The sequence below is a fragment of the Centropristis striata genome, chromosome 22 (assembly GCF_030273125.1).
Source record: "Centropristis striata isolate RG_2023a ecotype Rhode Island chromosome 22, C.striata_1.0, whole genome shotgun sequence".
NCBI classification, from domain to species: domain Eukaryota; kingdom Metazoa; phylum Chordata; class Actinopteri; order Perciformes; family Serranidae; genus Centropristis; species Centropristis striata.
The window spans coordinates 6801661-6819382 of NC_081538.1; the positions used below are offsets into that span (position 1 = coordinate 6801661).

The 17722-nt window shown below is 39.1% G+C and overlaps 1 protein-coding gene across 1 annotated transcript in view; it reads right to left on the minus strand.

The window, feature by feature from the left end:
* The window catches only part of grm8a (glutamate receptor, metabotropic 8a), a 306788-nt gene that overhangs the window by 88943 nt on the left and 200123 nt on the right, over positions 1-17722 (minus strand). The window contains exons 4-6 of the mRNA XM_059325537.1: positions 10557-10692; positions 8400-8554; positions 5299-5436 (exon numbers count right to left, since the gene is read on the minus strand). Coding sequence (XP_059181520.1) covers positions 5299-5436; positions 8400-8554; positions 10557-10692 — 429 coding nt within the window. The remainder of the gene's footprint in view (positions 1-5298; positions 5437-8399; positions 8555-10556; positions 10693-17722) is intronic.

A 17722-nucleotide genomic window follows, 5' to 3' on the forward strand; every position in this document is an offset into this window, starting at 1 on the left:
TCCAATTAGGCTCAGATTCAGCATTAAAATATTTTTACTCGGGAAACAGATCTGAGCAAAGCCAATTTCCTACAAACATGAAGCGTAAATTGCATTTTGATTTTCTGAGGCATCCTCGTTTTCGCCTGGTGGCCCCGCTGTGTTTGCTTACACTGCTCCAGTACAGCTTTGATCAACTGACAATTCTGCAAAGTTACATATTAAGGGGAACACCACCTATATTAAGAATTTAAATATGTTATTTCTATGTCAGAAGAAGAGAGAAGTGTTCAGTCAATGTCTGTATTCAACATGAGCATTAACATGATAATGTACTTCTTACTCAACTACATTTAGCCAAAAGCTTTAGTTACTTTTCAGGTCAAGATTTAACATGAAAAACATATATATACATATATATATATATATACATATATATATAGCACCCCATAACAGCATATTAAGTACTTAAAATGAGCCCTACCTTGACAAAATTAAAACGCTGCTTACATAAATGCATCAATAATAATAATCCAATAATATATTTGAAATATTTATAGCAATCTGAGTGTGGCCATTCTGCATAATGAGTACTTTTACTTTTGATACTTTAAGTACATTTTTATTCTGATACTTTTGTACTTTTACTGCTAGTTTTGAATGCAGGACTTACTTGCTGTGATGTCATTTCAGAGTGTGGTAATGGTATTTTTACTTAAGTAAGGGATCTAAGTACTTTTTCATCACTGACAGAAAAGTTTGTCTCAAAATTGTGATGTCATAGGGGGAAAGTTTGGAGTTGCTCCATATACATGAATGGGACACTGATTTTGTGTTTATTTTTTTAATAGCCAAATCTTCTTTTAACACTGTAGTTTTGGTATTTAGGAGAGAGTTGTTCTTGCTCACTAATATTTTTGGAAGACTTTCTAGGAATAACATGTATGAATGCTAAACATGGGCGTTGTTTGGCTTTAATTTATAACAAAATGATTGACCTCACTGGACTGAGAATGTCTCTCTACGACTCAAAATCGTTTTATTTCACAGACAATTCTGTGTCATAGTTCAGGTTAGTTGATTTATGAAAAAAATAGTGTGTATATCTATGAGAAAGAGTGCTTGTATAAGTGCACCCGCATCATCATAAAACAAGGCCAGTGGGACTTGAAGATCAGGTGCTAAAGTATCACATTAATTAACACAGAGCTTGTGCACTCATTCATGATTTTATCTGCAGCCACTGGGCATGTGAGTGTTTGTGACCATGTTAGTGTGTATGTAGGCTTATCTGTGATCTGGTGTCTGCTTCAGTCAGCTTCCCCCTCAGGCGTCAGTTTTACCTGACTGCACGCTTTCAACAGAACAGAGTTTTATCCCAGTATCTGAGTTATTCTTGCTGATGTGCTTATGAGCATATCAACCACGTTTGAGGGAGAGGGGGGAAAAAAAAGCTTTTTACTACACTCAGAAGTCAGAGTGCCTTGGATTCCCCTTTTCTTTTGTTCTTACTGTTCTTTTTATGAAAGATCAAATGATGACAGTTGAAAGCTGAAGCACTGTACTGTAAATGAATCATTAAAATGATTTTATTGCACTGGGGGAAAGATGTCCAGCACTGGTTGGAATACAGTGGCAGTAATGATGATTAAAAAATACAGAGTAGGAATTTTTCCATTAAATTAAATATGCTTTTGCAAGTCATTTAGGTAAATAAAGTGTACTGTAGCTCAGGACTGATTGATGAAACACTGATGAGCTTATTCAGCATCAGAGGAACCCAAACATTCGGAAAAAAAAGTTTATTTTTTATGGTGGTGCCAGTTTCTGAGTAGAAATGCAAAAGAATATGTCACACTCTTAAATGAAAAGAGCGCATAGCGTTGTAATATTTATGCTGATTCAATAATAATTTTATTTCAAAGATGTCGAAGATAAATCACACCATTCAAAATGTGTAATTGATGTTTTTATCAGCTAAAACAGCAGATGTTCACATTTAATGAGATTTTTTTTTGTCGTGGAATGTAACTAACTTTATTTAAGAGGCTTTTCACAGCTCTGAGTCTGCTGTCTGCTGTTTGTAATTGTTTTTAGTGGAGACAAGTTTAAAGATGGCAGAACATGATGTATTGAACAAATTTGTTGATTCTTTTCAGGTCATGTTTGGGCGAAATGAGCTCTGAAAGATTGTTTTCTCTCTCATTTCCTCCCCCTCTCATCTACTTTTCTCAATATTTATATGTCTTATTGGCTTGTCCTCTCTAATTTGGTGTTTTTTCCTTCATCAGTCAGGTACTTGAATATCATTTCTTTGTCCCTCTGTTCCTAATTTGTGCATCCAAACATTATTTTTCAACCCCTCTTCCTGGTAATTTTCTTATTCACACTTGTTGACACTCTCTCCCTTTTGCATTTGTCTCTCCCTCTCAGCCCAATCACATGCAATAATCACACCCATTTCCACATCCTCCCATCAGCTGTGTCACTACTCCGACCTTGAGCAGCAGGCTGCTGATTGGCTTCTGTGTTGATGATTTGGAGGTCGTGAACCTCAGCACTTGGAATTAATGGACTTTGTCGTGCGACTGCAGGGCCCTCGACACATACACGCCCACATACACAGATGCCACGTGTGGTAATAGACGGTCAATGGGAGTCACAGCCCTTACAAACCTAATTATGTGAACTAATGGCGAGCGTCAGAGGGGGAATACTCACTGTGACACACAAACATACAGACTCAATCACAGCAGCGTGACATCATACAACACCTACACCTGAAAGGTTTTATGTTTGTGAAAATGGACATACATGTGGGTAATGTCCACTGGTATCACTGGCTCTGCTGTTAAGTGCAACGTTTTTCTGTGGAGGCCGTGGCAGCTGTCACAGCACTATCTATATCGCGCACACACACACACACACACACATGCACACACAGCACAAAACACACAGGTTACACATCAGTAGCAGTGCTTGGCCTTGTGGAAAATAACAAGCTGCAGGCATTCTGATGTGACAGCAAAATACAGGTCAAACCGCACATATCATAAACACATATGCAAAAAAATGTCAACAGGAAGTAGTGCCTATTAGAGCACAAATGCGCGCGCGCACACACACACACACACCCACACACTAAAGAGACTAAATTACCATATTTACTAGAGCATACGCCAATTATTTCTCCTTTTAGCTTTGAGTACACAAAAGATTGTTCTTGTTGAGCTGTATTGCTTCTTGGAGCCTAACAGCTAGTGTGATATGTGTGTTAATAGGCTCTCCACTATATATATATATATATATATATATATATATATATATATATATATATATATATATATATCACTACTAATACTAATTTGGGAGCCAGGATGCTCAAATGAAGCTTTAGACAATCCACAGTGATGCTGTCAATCTGAAGAGATTTTTGTGGGCTGCCCCATTGGAAAAGACCAGAAAGACAGTTTGGTTTGAGGGGGAATTTCCTTCTGTGGTGTCTTCAATCTCGTAAAAAAGTTGAAGCTGTGAATTAATGTCAGAGAGAGATAAAAAAAAAAAAAAAAACATGATAGTTTTTGGATTGCTACGCTTGGAAGCCGCATTGATGAGCATTTTAGCTAGTCCTTGTTTTGCATCAAACAAGACAAGAAAATTGACACTGAGCAAGATGCAAGGATCTGGTTGCTGCACTGCAACCAGAACTGACCACCTGCCAGATTTACTACAAGGAAAAACTTACAACCCTCTACAGAACTTCTGTGGAGATAAAAGTCTTCTCAAATTGGCAAAATTATTTGATACAGCCAGTTACAAGTGTAAAAACTCACTCTAGCTAGAAGCACTTTTATCTCGTTTTGTGTCTTTTCTGTGGAGCTATCAGATCAGAGTCCATGTAATTACACCCTGCAAAGGCCTGTTGTGGCTATCAGGCATTTTGAGCTTCTTTGTTTTTTCCCCCAAATGGTGGGAACAATGGAGTGTAGCAACCAAGCAGCTCCGGGCCTGAAATATGAAGCAGCAACACCTTAAATCTCCCTTCTTTTTAATGCTCAGCAGGGGGCCACTCCACTTAATGCAAAAATACAACTGATTACAAATAAGTCTTTTTAAAATTGACCCTAATTCTAACTTGATTCATTATCTCAGAAAGCATTTTTCTCATCAATGTATGGTCTCAATCTCTAGTTTCTAGTCTTCGACAGAAAAATACAGTACATAATGCCACTTTGTTAAATGATGGTAGTGTAATTAGTGTAAAATAGATGGTAAAGCAGGCTATGCTTCAGGGCGTGGTTACTTTGTGATAGACAAGTCGCTTCCACAGTGTTGTCCATGACTTTGACAATTCACAGTGTGTTATAGTTCAAAAAATTTAAATCTCACATTTTGGTGATCTAAGGCTACATTCACACTGCAGGCTTTGATGCTCAATTCAGATTTTTTTGCTGCGTTCACATTATTTTTGTAATGTGGCCTATGTCAGACTCCAGTGTGAACTGATCACAGCCCCGAAATGACCCGCATGCACAGAAGAGCAACATTTTTAACTTTGCGTTGGAAGAATTGCGTGTCTCCTTTAAGAGGCGGGGTCTGTGTGTGTGAGAAAAGAGAAAGAAGTAAAGGTGGTCATTTAAGCAGTAAATGTGCAGTGCAAGCTACAGTTAAAAGGTAATGAAGTATGCGTCTTCTGAAGACCAAGTTGAGCTCCTTTGTATTGCTTTCTGTTGTTAAAAGTGAAGGGGATTAACCCTGGAGGAAAACACATCTCCCTGGGCTTTCTGACCACAGTTAGGGAGCTAGAGTGACGTAAAAGTCGGATGAAATGCGACACAACCGTTCAGACTGAGGAAGCATTGGAAAACATCAGATATGTATCCGATTTAGTACCACATAGGAAAGTGGCCTGTTTCCGATTTGAAAAAATGAATTTGTGCTGTTCTTACTGTCATAAAAAAATTAGATCTGGGTCACATATGAGCAATAAAATCAGATTTGGGTAACATTTGCCTGCAGTCTTAACGTAGCCTAAAGATGTCTTGTCCAGTTGGAGTAAAAGACACTCTTTGAGGGAGCGTGATCATTTCTGCAACTTGCTTACCAAGCTAGCTAGCTCATGCTCTTGCTGATAACTTAGTTACACCCTTTTGTCCAAATGTGGTCACTTCTGGCTATAAAAACCAAGATGGCGATAGCAAAAATGCCAACTGAAGCCCTAAAAGGGTAATCCACAAACCAATGGGAGATGTAATGGTGCTCGACTTCTTATATTAAGTCTATTAAAGCTCATATTAAGTAAAAAGGGCATTTTCTTACCTGTGCATTTCTTCAGGCTGCCAGGTCGTTTACCATGCATCCCCAGCTTGCAGTTGAAGTTTTCCTCCCAGAATTCAGCAAACCAAACATTTCTCCTGTTGTTGGACAGTGAACGGCTTCGGAAATACCGGTCGAAGGCTGAAAAAAGAAAAGAAAAAATACAGAGTGAAGAAAGGCTTTCATTTTTCTATTTGAAACTACAATGAATACATCTACTTGTTCATTACAAAAATAAACCAGCACCAGTCCAATTACTTGAGTTATTTTTTAGATTTTGTTGAATGGTGTAATGTGAGGAGGGCACTTGTGCTTCAGGAGTTAAGGCTTCATTTCCGCTCAGCATGCCTGTAGTAAAAAGTTAAATGCTCAAGCTGGTGTAATACGTTGTGACTCACAAAGGCATATCTTATGAATAGCCTATGGATCTAAAGTGTGACTGAAAAAGCCATTTCTGTGGAGCGATCCAGTATAGGCCTTCCTATTAAATACTGAAGCTGAGAGCAGGGAGAGCAAACATTTTAGACTGAGCTTTCACAGTCGACGTTGGCTACTTGTCCAATTTAATAAGCAGAGAGGAGGAGAGAAACAGGAAGGAACATATTTCTCTACTCGCAGGAATGGAAATACCTGTCAGAGGCTGGCAGGCTGAGATAAAGAGATGGGCGAAAAAAAAAGAAATATGTGAGACAAAAGACTCCTTACACTTATACTACTTTGTTCATACCACAATTAATTGGCAAACATGCTTGTTGTCTATGAGGAAAAGATGGCAAAATTGAATTTAAAAGACATCTTGTATGGCCACATTGCTTTATAACCCTTGTTAATGTTATCAGTGGTGTGTAAGGTATGAATACAGTGGAAGCTAATTCTTGTGGCAGTAGACCTCAGGTATGCCCCAAGAAGACCGCAGGAAACGTTTACACCTGTCCGCAGTAATAAAGAAGGAGTCATTTCTCACACCACTGGGATTGTAGTTCAGGGCAACACAGTACATGTGAAACAAACCATGGAGGATGGGTAAATCACTAAGGACTACCGGATTGACTTGGGCAGTCTGTGCTACGCCAGACTCGCTGTAAAAGGTGACAAGAGCCGCCTTGATTAATCTCCTCTGCTGTCAGGGAAATTGGTCCTGTGGCACCTGTGCAGCTCAACTGCTGGTTAGACTGCTGGGAACACTGGGCTCACCCCCCTGTGTAGCTCCACAGGGAGCACATCTGGAAACACATGATTTCCATCGCAGTCCCAGATGTGATAGTCGTAAAAATGAAAATATAAGCATTTGTGGTAATGTAAAGTAAAGACAACATTAAGAAATACATCCCCACCAAGTGGGCATCTGTTTGGGGATACAAGACTCTCTGGGACACCCAATCCCATGATGGTTTTCCCTGGAAGCACGGGAAAAACAGCTTGCCTGGCTGTTGCAAGATGCAAGGATCTGGTTGCTGCACTGCAGGCCAGGAACAACCAGAACTGACCACCTGCCCGATTTATAACAACCTTGCAACCCTCCATGGAACTTCTGTGGAGTTAAAACTCTTCTCAAATTGGTAAAATGATTTGTTACAGCCTGTTACAGGTGTAAAACTCCACTCTAGCTAGAAGCACTTTTATCTCTTTGTGTGTCTGTACTATGGAGCTGTGAGAACATTCCTTTAAATGAAAAAGTGTTTATAGAATATGCAGTGTTGTGAACACAATATAAACCAAACTGATAGTAGGCTTAAAGGGAAAAGATAAAAACAGACTCAATGCTTTGGTTTATTGGAAATTGTGATCCCCATTAGTTGCTGCCTTGGAAACAACTTATCTTCCTGTGTTCCACATTGGTAGGGGATTTTGTGTATTTTAGTGTGGTAAAATTATCAAATGTGTCCCTCAGGATGGCAGATGTGGTAGACAGAATATCTGAAACATCTTATTAACTACTGCATTAAAAATGACCTTAGAGTTGAATCAACACCTTTTTGACTGGGTGTGATTAAAAACTGAAGAACCTGGTCTCACAGGAATCCATGGAATAGCCACGGATTCGCTTAACTCAAAATCCGTGGAATACTCACTGAAATTTCCGTGAAACTGACACAGATTTTGCTACAATGCAAGTTAATGACAGTCACATCCCGTGGCTATTCCATGGATATTTGTTCCTATTGGTTTGTTCCAAGTCACGTGACTTTCAAGGTCCCAGCCGTCAGAACAAAAAACATGGCGGACAGTTCTCTCATTTTTAGTGAAAAAATCAATATTTTGACTTAGTTTCTGCATAAAAATGGATTTTGATCACATTTCTAGCGAGAAATATATGTTTTATTTTCTAAATATTCCCTCAGTGAATGTACATAATCACTTTGTATGTTGGAATAGCCACGGGATATGACTGTCATTAAGTTGCATTGTAGCGAAATCCGTGTCAGTTTCACGGAAATTTGAGTGATTCCGTGGCTATTCCACGGAATTCTGTGAGACCATGTTGAAACTGACCATATTGAGTTTAACAGAGGTAGGATCCGTGCTTAATAAACTGGTAATTCAATGTAATCACTCTTCATTAATCCTGCACTGGTTCCGTCTCATTCACAACTACTCTGTCAATCTGAAGACCCCATAGCGTGTTTGCTCATGTCCACCAGCCAAAGTTAACTTTTGATTCATTTAAACCTCAACAGAGGCTTTCTCGCCCTCACTTTCAGTTTATATCTTGTCGCCTTTCTGTCCCTCCAGGAGTCAATTATCTAATAGGGAGCTCTGACAGGGACCAAATGAGGATATCCTCCCTGGCCTAATGGCAAAGACTTGTTACCCGCTGGGATCAGGAGTTAGAGAACATGAGTGTATTTCACTTTCTGTTTCAGGTTGTTCTCCCTGTCCCCTTAATTTGATCTATTAGACTGTGAACACACATAACTTCAACTTCCTTCCATTTATCACACAGCCAGGTGTGAAGAAAGAGTGTTAGTGCAGATGAAAGGTTTTGTCATCTCGAACAAATTATTTCAAGTGATCCCCGTTTCTTTTCAATTACTGACTGTGTGTGTACTGACATAAATGGTGCATTACATGTATTTTTGTATTTTCTTCACGCACTATCTTACCATCCACAGATGCTCGTTTGGGAAGAATGGTGATGGCTCCCTCGGCCACTCTCTCCTGGCCAATCACGGGGGAGATTTTGGACCCCCAGCTGTCCGAACCCACCCACAGGAAGTGACCCGTCTGGTTGTTTCTTTTAGCTGCATCCAGCACTCGTCTGTTTGGGAAGAGACCAGAGAATTAAAGTGTTTATGTAACCCTGGAAAGAACAACAACAGACGTAGGTGCCTCTGGCTGGATCCTGTTGAAGGCTCTTTTGAAGTCCCACTGATCAAGACAGTGAGCTCCTCCCTCCACAGTAATTGTACAATAGCATAGAAAACAGCATCAGCTAATGATAAATAAAGGACATACTTGACTGAATGAGGGCTAGAACTACATAATGCAACAGCTCCAACCAGATGATGAGCTAAAGGAGAAATCAATTGAAAAAGCATTTTTTTTAACCTTCTTTTCAAATGGAAATGCTTTTTACCAAAAAGCAGGGATGTAGTTTACCACAGTCAGCTAATCAATCAGGTTATGAATAATGTGAACACGACTTGCTGAGTCAACATAAGCAATGTATTGCTGTGGACGCCACATTAGTTCAGATACGAAGGTCTCACAATAACACAGAGAAACTAACCAATCAAGGCAGCTGTAGACCAGAAACCCCTTGTGTTCTGCAAGGTAAAACTATGGTTTTGTCAAAGGAGTCTGGTGGCTTTAAAAACAGCAACATTACAGCTGTAGTTCCCTGTGGGAAAGGGCTGTCAGACAGCAAGGTAAAGCAATTAAAACATTTTTTTAAAATAGCGTAAACACTTAAACTGACACTGATTTTTCTTTGGTCGGTAAAATATGCACTGTAAAAAATGTCTGTAGATTTTACGGTGAAAAACTGCTAAACCATGACAGTAAAAGACCGTAAAATGATAAATGGGTTAATTCAGTTTCAGTAACAATGAAACATCGTAAATGTATATATCAGCCAAAACAGTATTTAGTATTACATTTAAAAATAAAAAAAATACAGTACTCCACTGTAAAATACACTGGCACCATGTTTGTCGTACAAAAAATATACTGTAATTATATACAAGCCGTCATTTTTGCATTTATTTTTTGTAAAAAATACTTTTTTTCACTGTTAAATGTACTAAACACCATATATCCAACAGAAATATACTGTAATATTTAATGGTAAAATCTGGCATTTATAAAGTGTTTCTTGTCAGTTATATGGCAGAGCAGTGTTTCTTTTGATGGAAAAACGTTTTATTTTTACGCTAAAATATGGACTAAAATGGCGTCTTAAACAGGAAATCAACAGTGCTAATACAATTTTACCGTAATATTACAAAAAGTTGCACCGTATTTATTACGGTAAAGTTCTGGCAACCACAGCTGCCGGTTTTTTACCATAAAAACAACAGGTTTGTTTTTACAGTGTGTTTTGCTGTTACCTTCATCCACAGTGTTACATATCGCTCTCGTCAAAGCCACCACACTGCTTTAACAAATACAGTAATTTTGCCTCCCAGAACACAGGACTTGCTTGGTCTATCGCTGCCTCAATCATGCCATTTGTTTGTGTTGTTGTGTGACTTTCAGTCTCAGATGCTAATTAATTTGGCGTCATTAACATTGTTTTCAGCTTCTGTGCTGGTTCTCAGCTTCTCCAAACTGGGAGTGTGCCAACCGGCCTCTGAAATATCTATGGGTACTACAACACTGGCTATTGATAAATGTAGCAATATCATACAGAAATGTATGTCAGGTCATGTGGGAAGAAATATCTTAGAAGAGCTTGGGAAAATATCATTTTGACGCTAAAATCCTGCATACATTTACAAAAATGTGAATGCTGGAACTTGAGGACAAAGGGAAGACCACTGGCAAGCTAAAAAAAAAGGTACTAAAGTAAAAAAAAAAAAAAAAAAAAAAAAAGAATGGCCCTGTTTTATAATATCAGTATTAACATCAACATATACTAGTATTACTGTCTTGGAGAAACAGTAAGTTGACAAGTGTGATATTGGTATCTTTATGTCATTATAGAAAAAAGCAGAATGCATGCAGCAGAATAAGTCACGTATCCATATATAATAGAAAAGGTACAAGAAAAATGATGAGCAGTGGCAGCGGGGGCACTTGTTTAAGTGCATGGCACGTACCGTATGTCGTCCTCATTAGCGAACATGATGACAGCCCTGGCATTGGAGGTTTCCAGCAGGCGTCTGATGATCTTGTCAAACTCCCCTGGCCGGGGCTCCCTGGGGATCTTCAAGGACTGGGCAATGCACACGCCACCTGGGACAGAGAGTCAGGGACAGTCAAGAGTCAATTCATGTGGACTTTAGTCATTGATTTGCATTTGTTCATTTTGTAATCATCAGTCACAATTTAGTTGCTCTGCCTTAATTTGGCCGGAACCCAGTAAATAAAACTAGATTGTAAACACTTTCTCTGGTGCATGAAAGTGATGTGGTTTTACACTTCCAGCTGTGTCAGCACTTTGAGATGAATAGGGGAATAACTGGACTGTATGAGGAACAGGAGCCATGAAAAATTTAAGAAATTCCAACAAAAATCAAACCCACAGGATGTAGTATTTCTGGCCAAATGAGTTTGGGGAATGTCAAAACATCACAGCAACAAGCAGTAAGACAACCATTGTTTAAAACATGAAGATCAGGGGTTGCAATTAACCTTCATGCCAAAACAGAGATATTATGAAACAAAAGCTGATATAATGAGGCAAGATATGAGGGAATTAAATTAAAACAAGGTAGAACATTGGAGTATGGAAATAAAATAAACAAAATGTTGAGAGAGAAAGAGATAATGACATGATCGACACAGAAAAAAAGTTTTTAGTTTTGACTTTTCAATATATTTGTTTGCTCTGAGTTAAGTTTTTTTAGTAGTCTGTTTGCAGTAGTCTGTTTTTGTTAGGGCCAGTTGTAATGGTAGTTACAAAAAATATGTTTGGAGAACTGTATGGAAGAAGCCATATATGTGTCAAGCATTGTGTGTTTCCAGCATGGTTCAATGACAGACATTCATGCTGAGTCTATACATTGTATTTTTTGGAAAATCCTGTATAGTATAACTTTAAGTTTAAAGTATAACGTTTTCCAAAAGTATATTGCTTTTTTATTTAGTTTAAGTTTCCACCAATATCTTTTCACTGCTTATTTTGATTTAAGTTGCAGTACAATAACCCTGGTTGCAGAAAAAGGAAGGAAGAGAAAAAGGAAGAAGAGGAGAATAAAACTGGGGAGGGAGAAAGAGGCAATAAGTTTGAGATTCAGCAATGGAGCACAGGGTGAAAAGGAAATAAGAGAAAGTTAGAGAAAATATTGAAAGGAAATTATGGTGAAGATAGGAGGTGGAGATCGCAACAGAAAAAACTGCCAAAAACAAAGGAGAAAGATGAATGGGGCAACATTATGATTCAGCATCACGTCACTGCGCACAGTGTGAGTGCCAGGAAATATATTCTGGAGCCACTTCACACTCCTTCATTTCCTATTGTGGAGGATGACAAGAATAGCAGTCACAGCAATATTAGTTATTTTACTCACAATATGTGATAATGACGGAGATATGTGTGGGCCTTTTTCTTTCTCTCCGACACACACACACACCATTCATATTCAACCCTGAAACGTGGGGGGTAATAGTTTTTGAATGACTCTCAGTCTCGAACAAATGGGCGCCCACATAAACACACTCTCTCTTCTCATACACACACACGCACACACACACACAGAAACCCATACTGCTTTGCTCTAATCCAGACTCTATATTTAAGCTCTGTTCTGTTAATTAGCTCTGCTTCATTACATCATTAGCCCAGCTCAAGGTGTAAAGGTGTGTCTGTTAGGATTACGACATTACATTTGCTTTATCCTTGTGCACAATAAGACTGGCTGAGTGGATCCATGTCTTTTGTGTGTGTGTGTGTGTGTGTGTGTGTGTGTGTGTGTGTGTGTGTTAAATTGTATCATTTCTGTGCAAGAGAAGGAATGATGTCCCGTCTCCTCCCTGCCTGTTCCAGCCCATTTATTGAACATCTGTACAGTCTGTCGCTTTCACTATATCACTCTACTTAATCACACACACACACACACACACACACACACACACACACACACACAGTTCGTACCCATGCAGAGGCACGCACACCAGCGTGCATGACTGATAAAACAAATACTCATTAGCCTCAAATTAAAATCCTCTCAAGGATAATCACTACAGTGACAAAATCTGCACAGGCACCTCCATCTAGGCTTCACACACTCACTTACACACACACACACACACACCCTTCACACTACATTCTTGGAAGTTCAAAATGCCTTTTCAAGGATAACCTCCAACTTCATGTACATTTTTTGTATACATCCACACATCGCAAAAAATGAGGAAATGAGGCATGTGTATACACACACACACACACACACAAGCGCTGATATGTGCACTCTCTCTGCCATTGTCCTTGGAGCAGTATAGAAGTGATTAAATCATTCTTTGTTTCATATCCTCACTCCCATCATCAATAACCGTCCCCATGGAGAGCACACTTCCCAGATAAAGACAGTATCAAATTATATCTGCGCGCCTGTGTGTAAGTGTTTATGTACACACTCGCAGACACACCTGACTGTAAGTGTCCCAGCCAAATTCACAGCTACCCCCCCAAAAAAAACACTTCTCATCTTTGATGGAGCCAAAAAGCAGCTCGTTAAAAGTGAGCTTCAGTTATTAGTGCGCACCTTCGCCGCTCTGTTGAAAGGAAAGCTGTGAGGTTAGGTCAGGAGAAACATCAATGTCTTTTTTTTTCAAAAATCACTCACTGAACGTCTAGTTGAAAGCAAAAGTTGTTAAATAAAAACGAGGCTTTGGCAGAGAGAGATTAGACATCAAAACCCCTCGCACATCACAACCCTCCAGACAGAGGATTTGCTTCACACTGCAAACTTGAAATAGAGAGGAAAAGAGAGACAGATGACAAATGTCTAGTAAACAATAATATCTAAGCATTATTTTTAGGTTCTTTGAGGATATTTCCCCCCCCAAGGGTGGAATCAAACCCTGGCCGGTGTTGTAATGTAGCACACTGTAACTATTTGGCTACGACCACAGCAATTGTTGAGGCCAATGCTTTTTTGTTGCCTGTTGAGGCTGAATAAAAAGCTCGTAGTATGAGAAAAACACCTGTTCAAATGTGAAAAAGTGTTTCTGTGAACTACAAACCCTTGTATCGATTTCAGTGAAGATCTGGGTTAAAAACCGACATCTCAGGTGCCTGACATGGTGTGAAAGCTTTCTGCTGGCCAAATCAAATGACAATCCGACTGCCAATTCTGTTCCAGAAACAGTGGCTGATGACATCAGATACTCATTATCGTGTGAATAAACAGAACAGTAAACACATGATTTGGCAGCCAAATCAGCTGCTTGATTTAGTGCAAAGCTGTTGAATCGTTTTCCGCCGTCAACTGCAACATCACTTGTTATGGACCGAACCGTTTCACTTCTCCCTGACCCCCAAAAACACAATCTGCAGGCTCATAATTTGGCTGATTGTGTAAAAACTGGATAATTAATTGTTTAGAGACATCACATCTCACGCCAGGCATACTGATGTGAGCCCAGTTAGAAATTCTCTTTATTCACTTCACAAATACACGACTGGTCTCAAATGTATTGGATCACAGTAATAGCCAGTTTATTACATAATTCAGGAATTGTTGCATGATCATCTACTACGGGCTCATTGAATTATGAGCTCCACATCTGCTGAGCAGCAACACACAGAGCCCTCGTTTTGATTTCAAACAACATGATTATTGCAGTTTCAGTGTGGAATAGAACATGATTGAATTCTAGTGTTTGTCAATCTGTATATCAGTAGTTTGTTTAAAGGCACAGTATCTAGGCGTCTCAACCTAAACGTCAATACCACCCAAGACAACATATATGTTCATGTATGAGCATTTGTCAAAATGACCCATACTGCATTTCACAGTTTGGGGTACAGAGTGCAGCAGGAGCGTTCTAAAAATAGTAAATTGTTAAAAAAAGGCTGCAGTTTTGGCGAATTTAGGCTACAAAACTAGTGACCTAAGTTTAGGGCAAAAAACTTCCTGGTAAGGCGTTATAAAAGACAGTTTAATAAGTTCATAAATGTGTGTGAATGCTACAAGGATGGATAGTTACAAGGATGACGTGACTACAGAAAGTGCCATAGTTACGTGAAAACCAGGCGGCAATCTCCGTGCCTGAGCATGGAGGCCACCAGGAAGTGCATAAAGCCTGCAATTCACCGAAAATTCCAGTAGGGGGTGCTAAGTTTGGCTGCAAAAAAAATCTGCCCATTCATTTCAGTGCTAAATTTGAAAACTTTTCACTTGATTTATTACCTCAGAAAAAATTTTCAGGGACAACATTATGGTCTCAATCGCTAGTAAAAAATCTTCTTCAAGACAATTTGATGTCAATAGTTCTAATAATGGCCTGATGACGGCGAGCCGTCATCAGGAGAGAAGCAGAGCAATGCGTATCCATGGAAACGTGTCAATAAAGTTATATATAACGTTGTATAGATAGAAAAGAGGACGTTTACCGATTTGGTCTCATAACTTTGACCCTTTCACACTGTATTTTCACTTAATGACAGTTTATTTGAATGTTTTGTTCAGTAAAAATGTCTTGTTCAGTGTTCGGTTGGACTAACAGACACTCCAAGGAGTCGCTGCTCAGTTTTCTGAGGTAAGAAAGATACATTTTTTTTTGTTTTTTTGCTAGCCAAAGCTAACATCCCAGTTAATGCTCCAATTAATGCTAACATGAATTAGCAGCGGCTGATCAAAACGTGAGGCAGGGCAAGGCAAGTTTTGTGACATTTCAATGACATTGTTTAATTTTCTTTTCACACGGGTTAGAACCCTGTTCTTCTGGGTGAAAGTCTGACGTCTGTTGAATTAGCTGATCAACTAAACTAATCATACAGCTTCTGCAGCTAAAGTTATGTGGAGAATTAAATTGTGGGGTAGCCTAGCACTGTTATTTGTGCTCATGCTAAAAAATAATTAACTATCAGTGTTTTGTAACGTTACTATACAAATTAGCTTAGCGGCTGGTATGAATCACTTGTCATATTAGATTATCATAGTAAGCTGGATCGATATGAAAATATATAAATAAATAAGATCTCTACTGCATTACTGTTTGCAAAACTGGCCGTAATTAATGGAAAAATTATGTGTGGTAAAAAAAAATGTTGTTTTATTGGTATTATGTTATTGTGTAATATTCTATGACATTATATAATATGATTTACAATTACTCTTTGGTGTATTTATCTGGTGTTTCTCCAAAAGTTTAAGCAAATAGACAAGGAAAAAGGAAATAATGACAGGTGACCAAAAATACACAGAGCGTTACCTTGACTAAAATGATAGATTTCTCTGGATTAAATCATTATTGGAAAAACTGGTTGTTTGTGGACATTTTTCATGCAGAAATGTTACATATTATGCCTTAAAATCTCTGAGTGTAGGTGTGAAGAACATTTTTGTAAGCTTAAATGCCTTTTTGTGTATGTGTGTAGGTGTCCAACAATGTTCTGGAGTCTATACAGCAAATGCATGCAAACAAATAATGACTTGTATGTGTCACCGCTGCAGCTGTAGAAAAAAAAAAAAAAGGCGCAGGGCGCAAGTTGTGATGATAAATTCGATGTTAAGTGCATTAGGCTCTTCTCCAAATGAAACCCTTATAGTCGGTAATTAACTCCATTCTGTTTAGAGATTAAATTCATTCTTTTTCAGGACTGGAAACACCGCCGTCCCAACGTTTAATTAACAATCTGCTCCTCTCACATACTCTCTGCACCATTTCATCTATTAACCAACAGAGACATGAATGGGGAGAGGGGGGGGAAAGGGGAGTTACTCATCTTCCTCACTGTGGAGGTATCTTTCTTCTCACCTTACGTTTGTTAAACTTTTCAGGGAAAGTTTTTCAAGAATGTGAGAATAAGAACAAAATCATAGTCTGAGGAATACACATTTAAGGATTTATTATAGGATGGTACAATTATTGGCACCAAACTTTCTCCTGCACAAATTAAGGTCCAAAATCTTCAAACACTGAAGCTAACAAGGGAAATAAAGTAGCTGGTTGTATTTATAACGAGCCACTGATGGAAGCCTGGAAATTCTGCGTAATCCGATATGTCATCCGTTTCTCCCTACTTCTCCTTCCTTTTTCTCCTCGCCATCGTTGTTTTGCATCACTCCACACCGCTCACCATACCCTGCATATAACCTGTGATCCACCACTGCAGGAGTTCCCCACACACTCACTGATACACTCCTGCATCCTGTAATGTAGTTATACTGGCAGTAGGGCTTGGACACACACAGATTTGTGTGGGTTGTGAGTAATGAGAGTAACTTTAAAGCGAGCTGCCTTTAAGCTGATGGCAATAGAGTGTGCATGTGTGTGCACGTATGCATATGTCTGTGTTAGATGTGAGTGTTGGACGAAATGAAAGAAAGGTTGTGAAATCAAAGTCCCTGGATTTTTTGTTTGATTCTGTCATTAAGATAAAGTTTTCACCCACCTCACTGTCTTTTTCTAAAGGATGTGCGTCTTAGCAACACACACACACACACACACACACACATATACTATAAGCAAAACACTCAGGATAACTTTCTGTGTGCTCAACATAGGAAATTCATTTTTTCAATCACTTTACTTTGAATTACTTTGATATAGCCGCCCACTGCATTCATCCCTATAGAAATACCTGCCAATGAGCTGTTGCTATTGGAGAATTCTCACACAAACATACAGCAATCACATGCACACTCTCCTTTTCTCCAAACCTCATTAGCACTGCTTTAAAATTAAAAGTTGCCCTCTGCTTCCCTATGCTTTGTTCATGGCTCGGGGCACTGCAGCGTGGGCCTTTGAAGTCACTGATTTGTGTGTGTGTGTGTGTGTGTGTGGCTTCCTACACATGCTTGTGTGCATTTGTCTATGCTTACCAACGAGATTTTGCATGTATTTGTGTGCACTCCGGTAGCCATGTGCACAACACACATGCACACAGGATTTTTTTTTTTCTACTTTGCTCGGGTGTGGATGAAGCGGTGCGATAAATATTGTGTTCTGCAGCTTTTTTGCTCCGAAGTGAAACTTCTCCTCAGGCTTGCTAATGAATCATTGACAACACCCACGGAACCGCTGTCCCAGGAAATTTACATCCTCCCATTAAAATATGCCTTAGAGGACACAGGCCTTCGAGCCTTGAATGGGC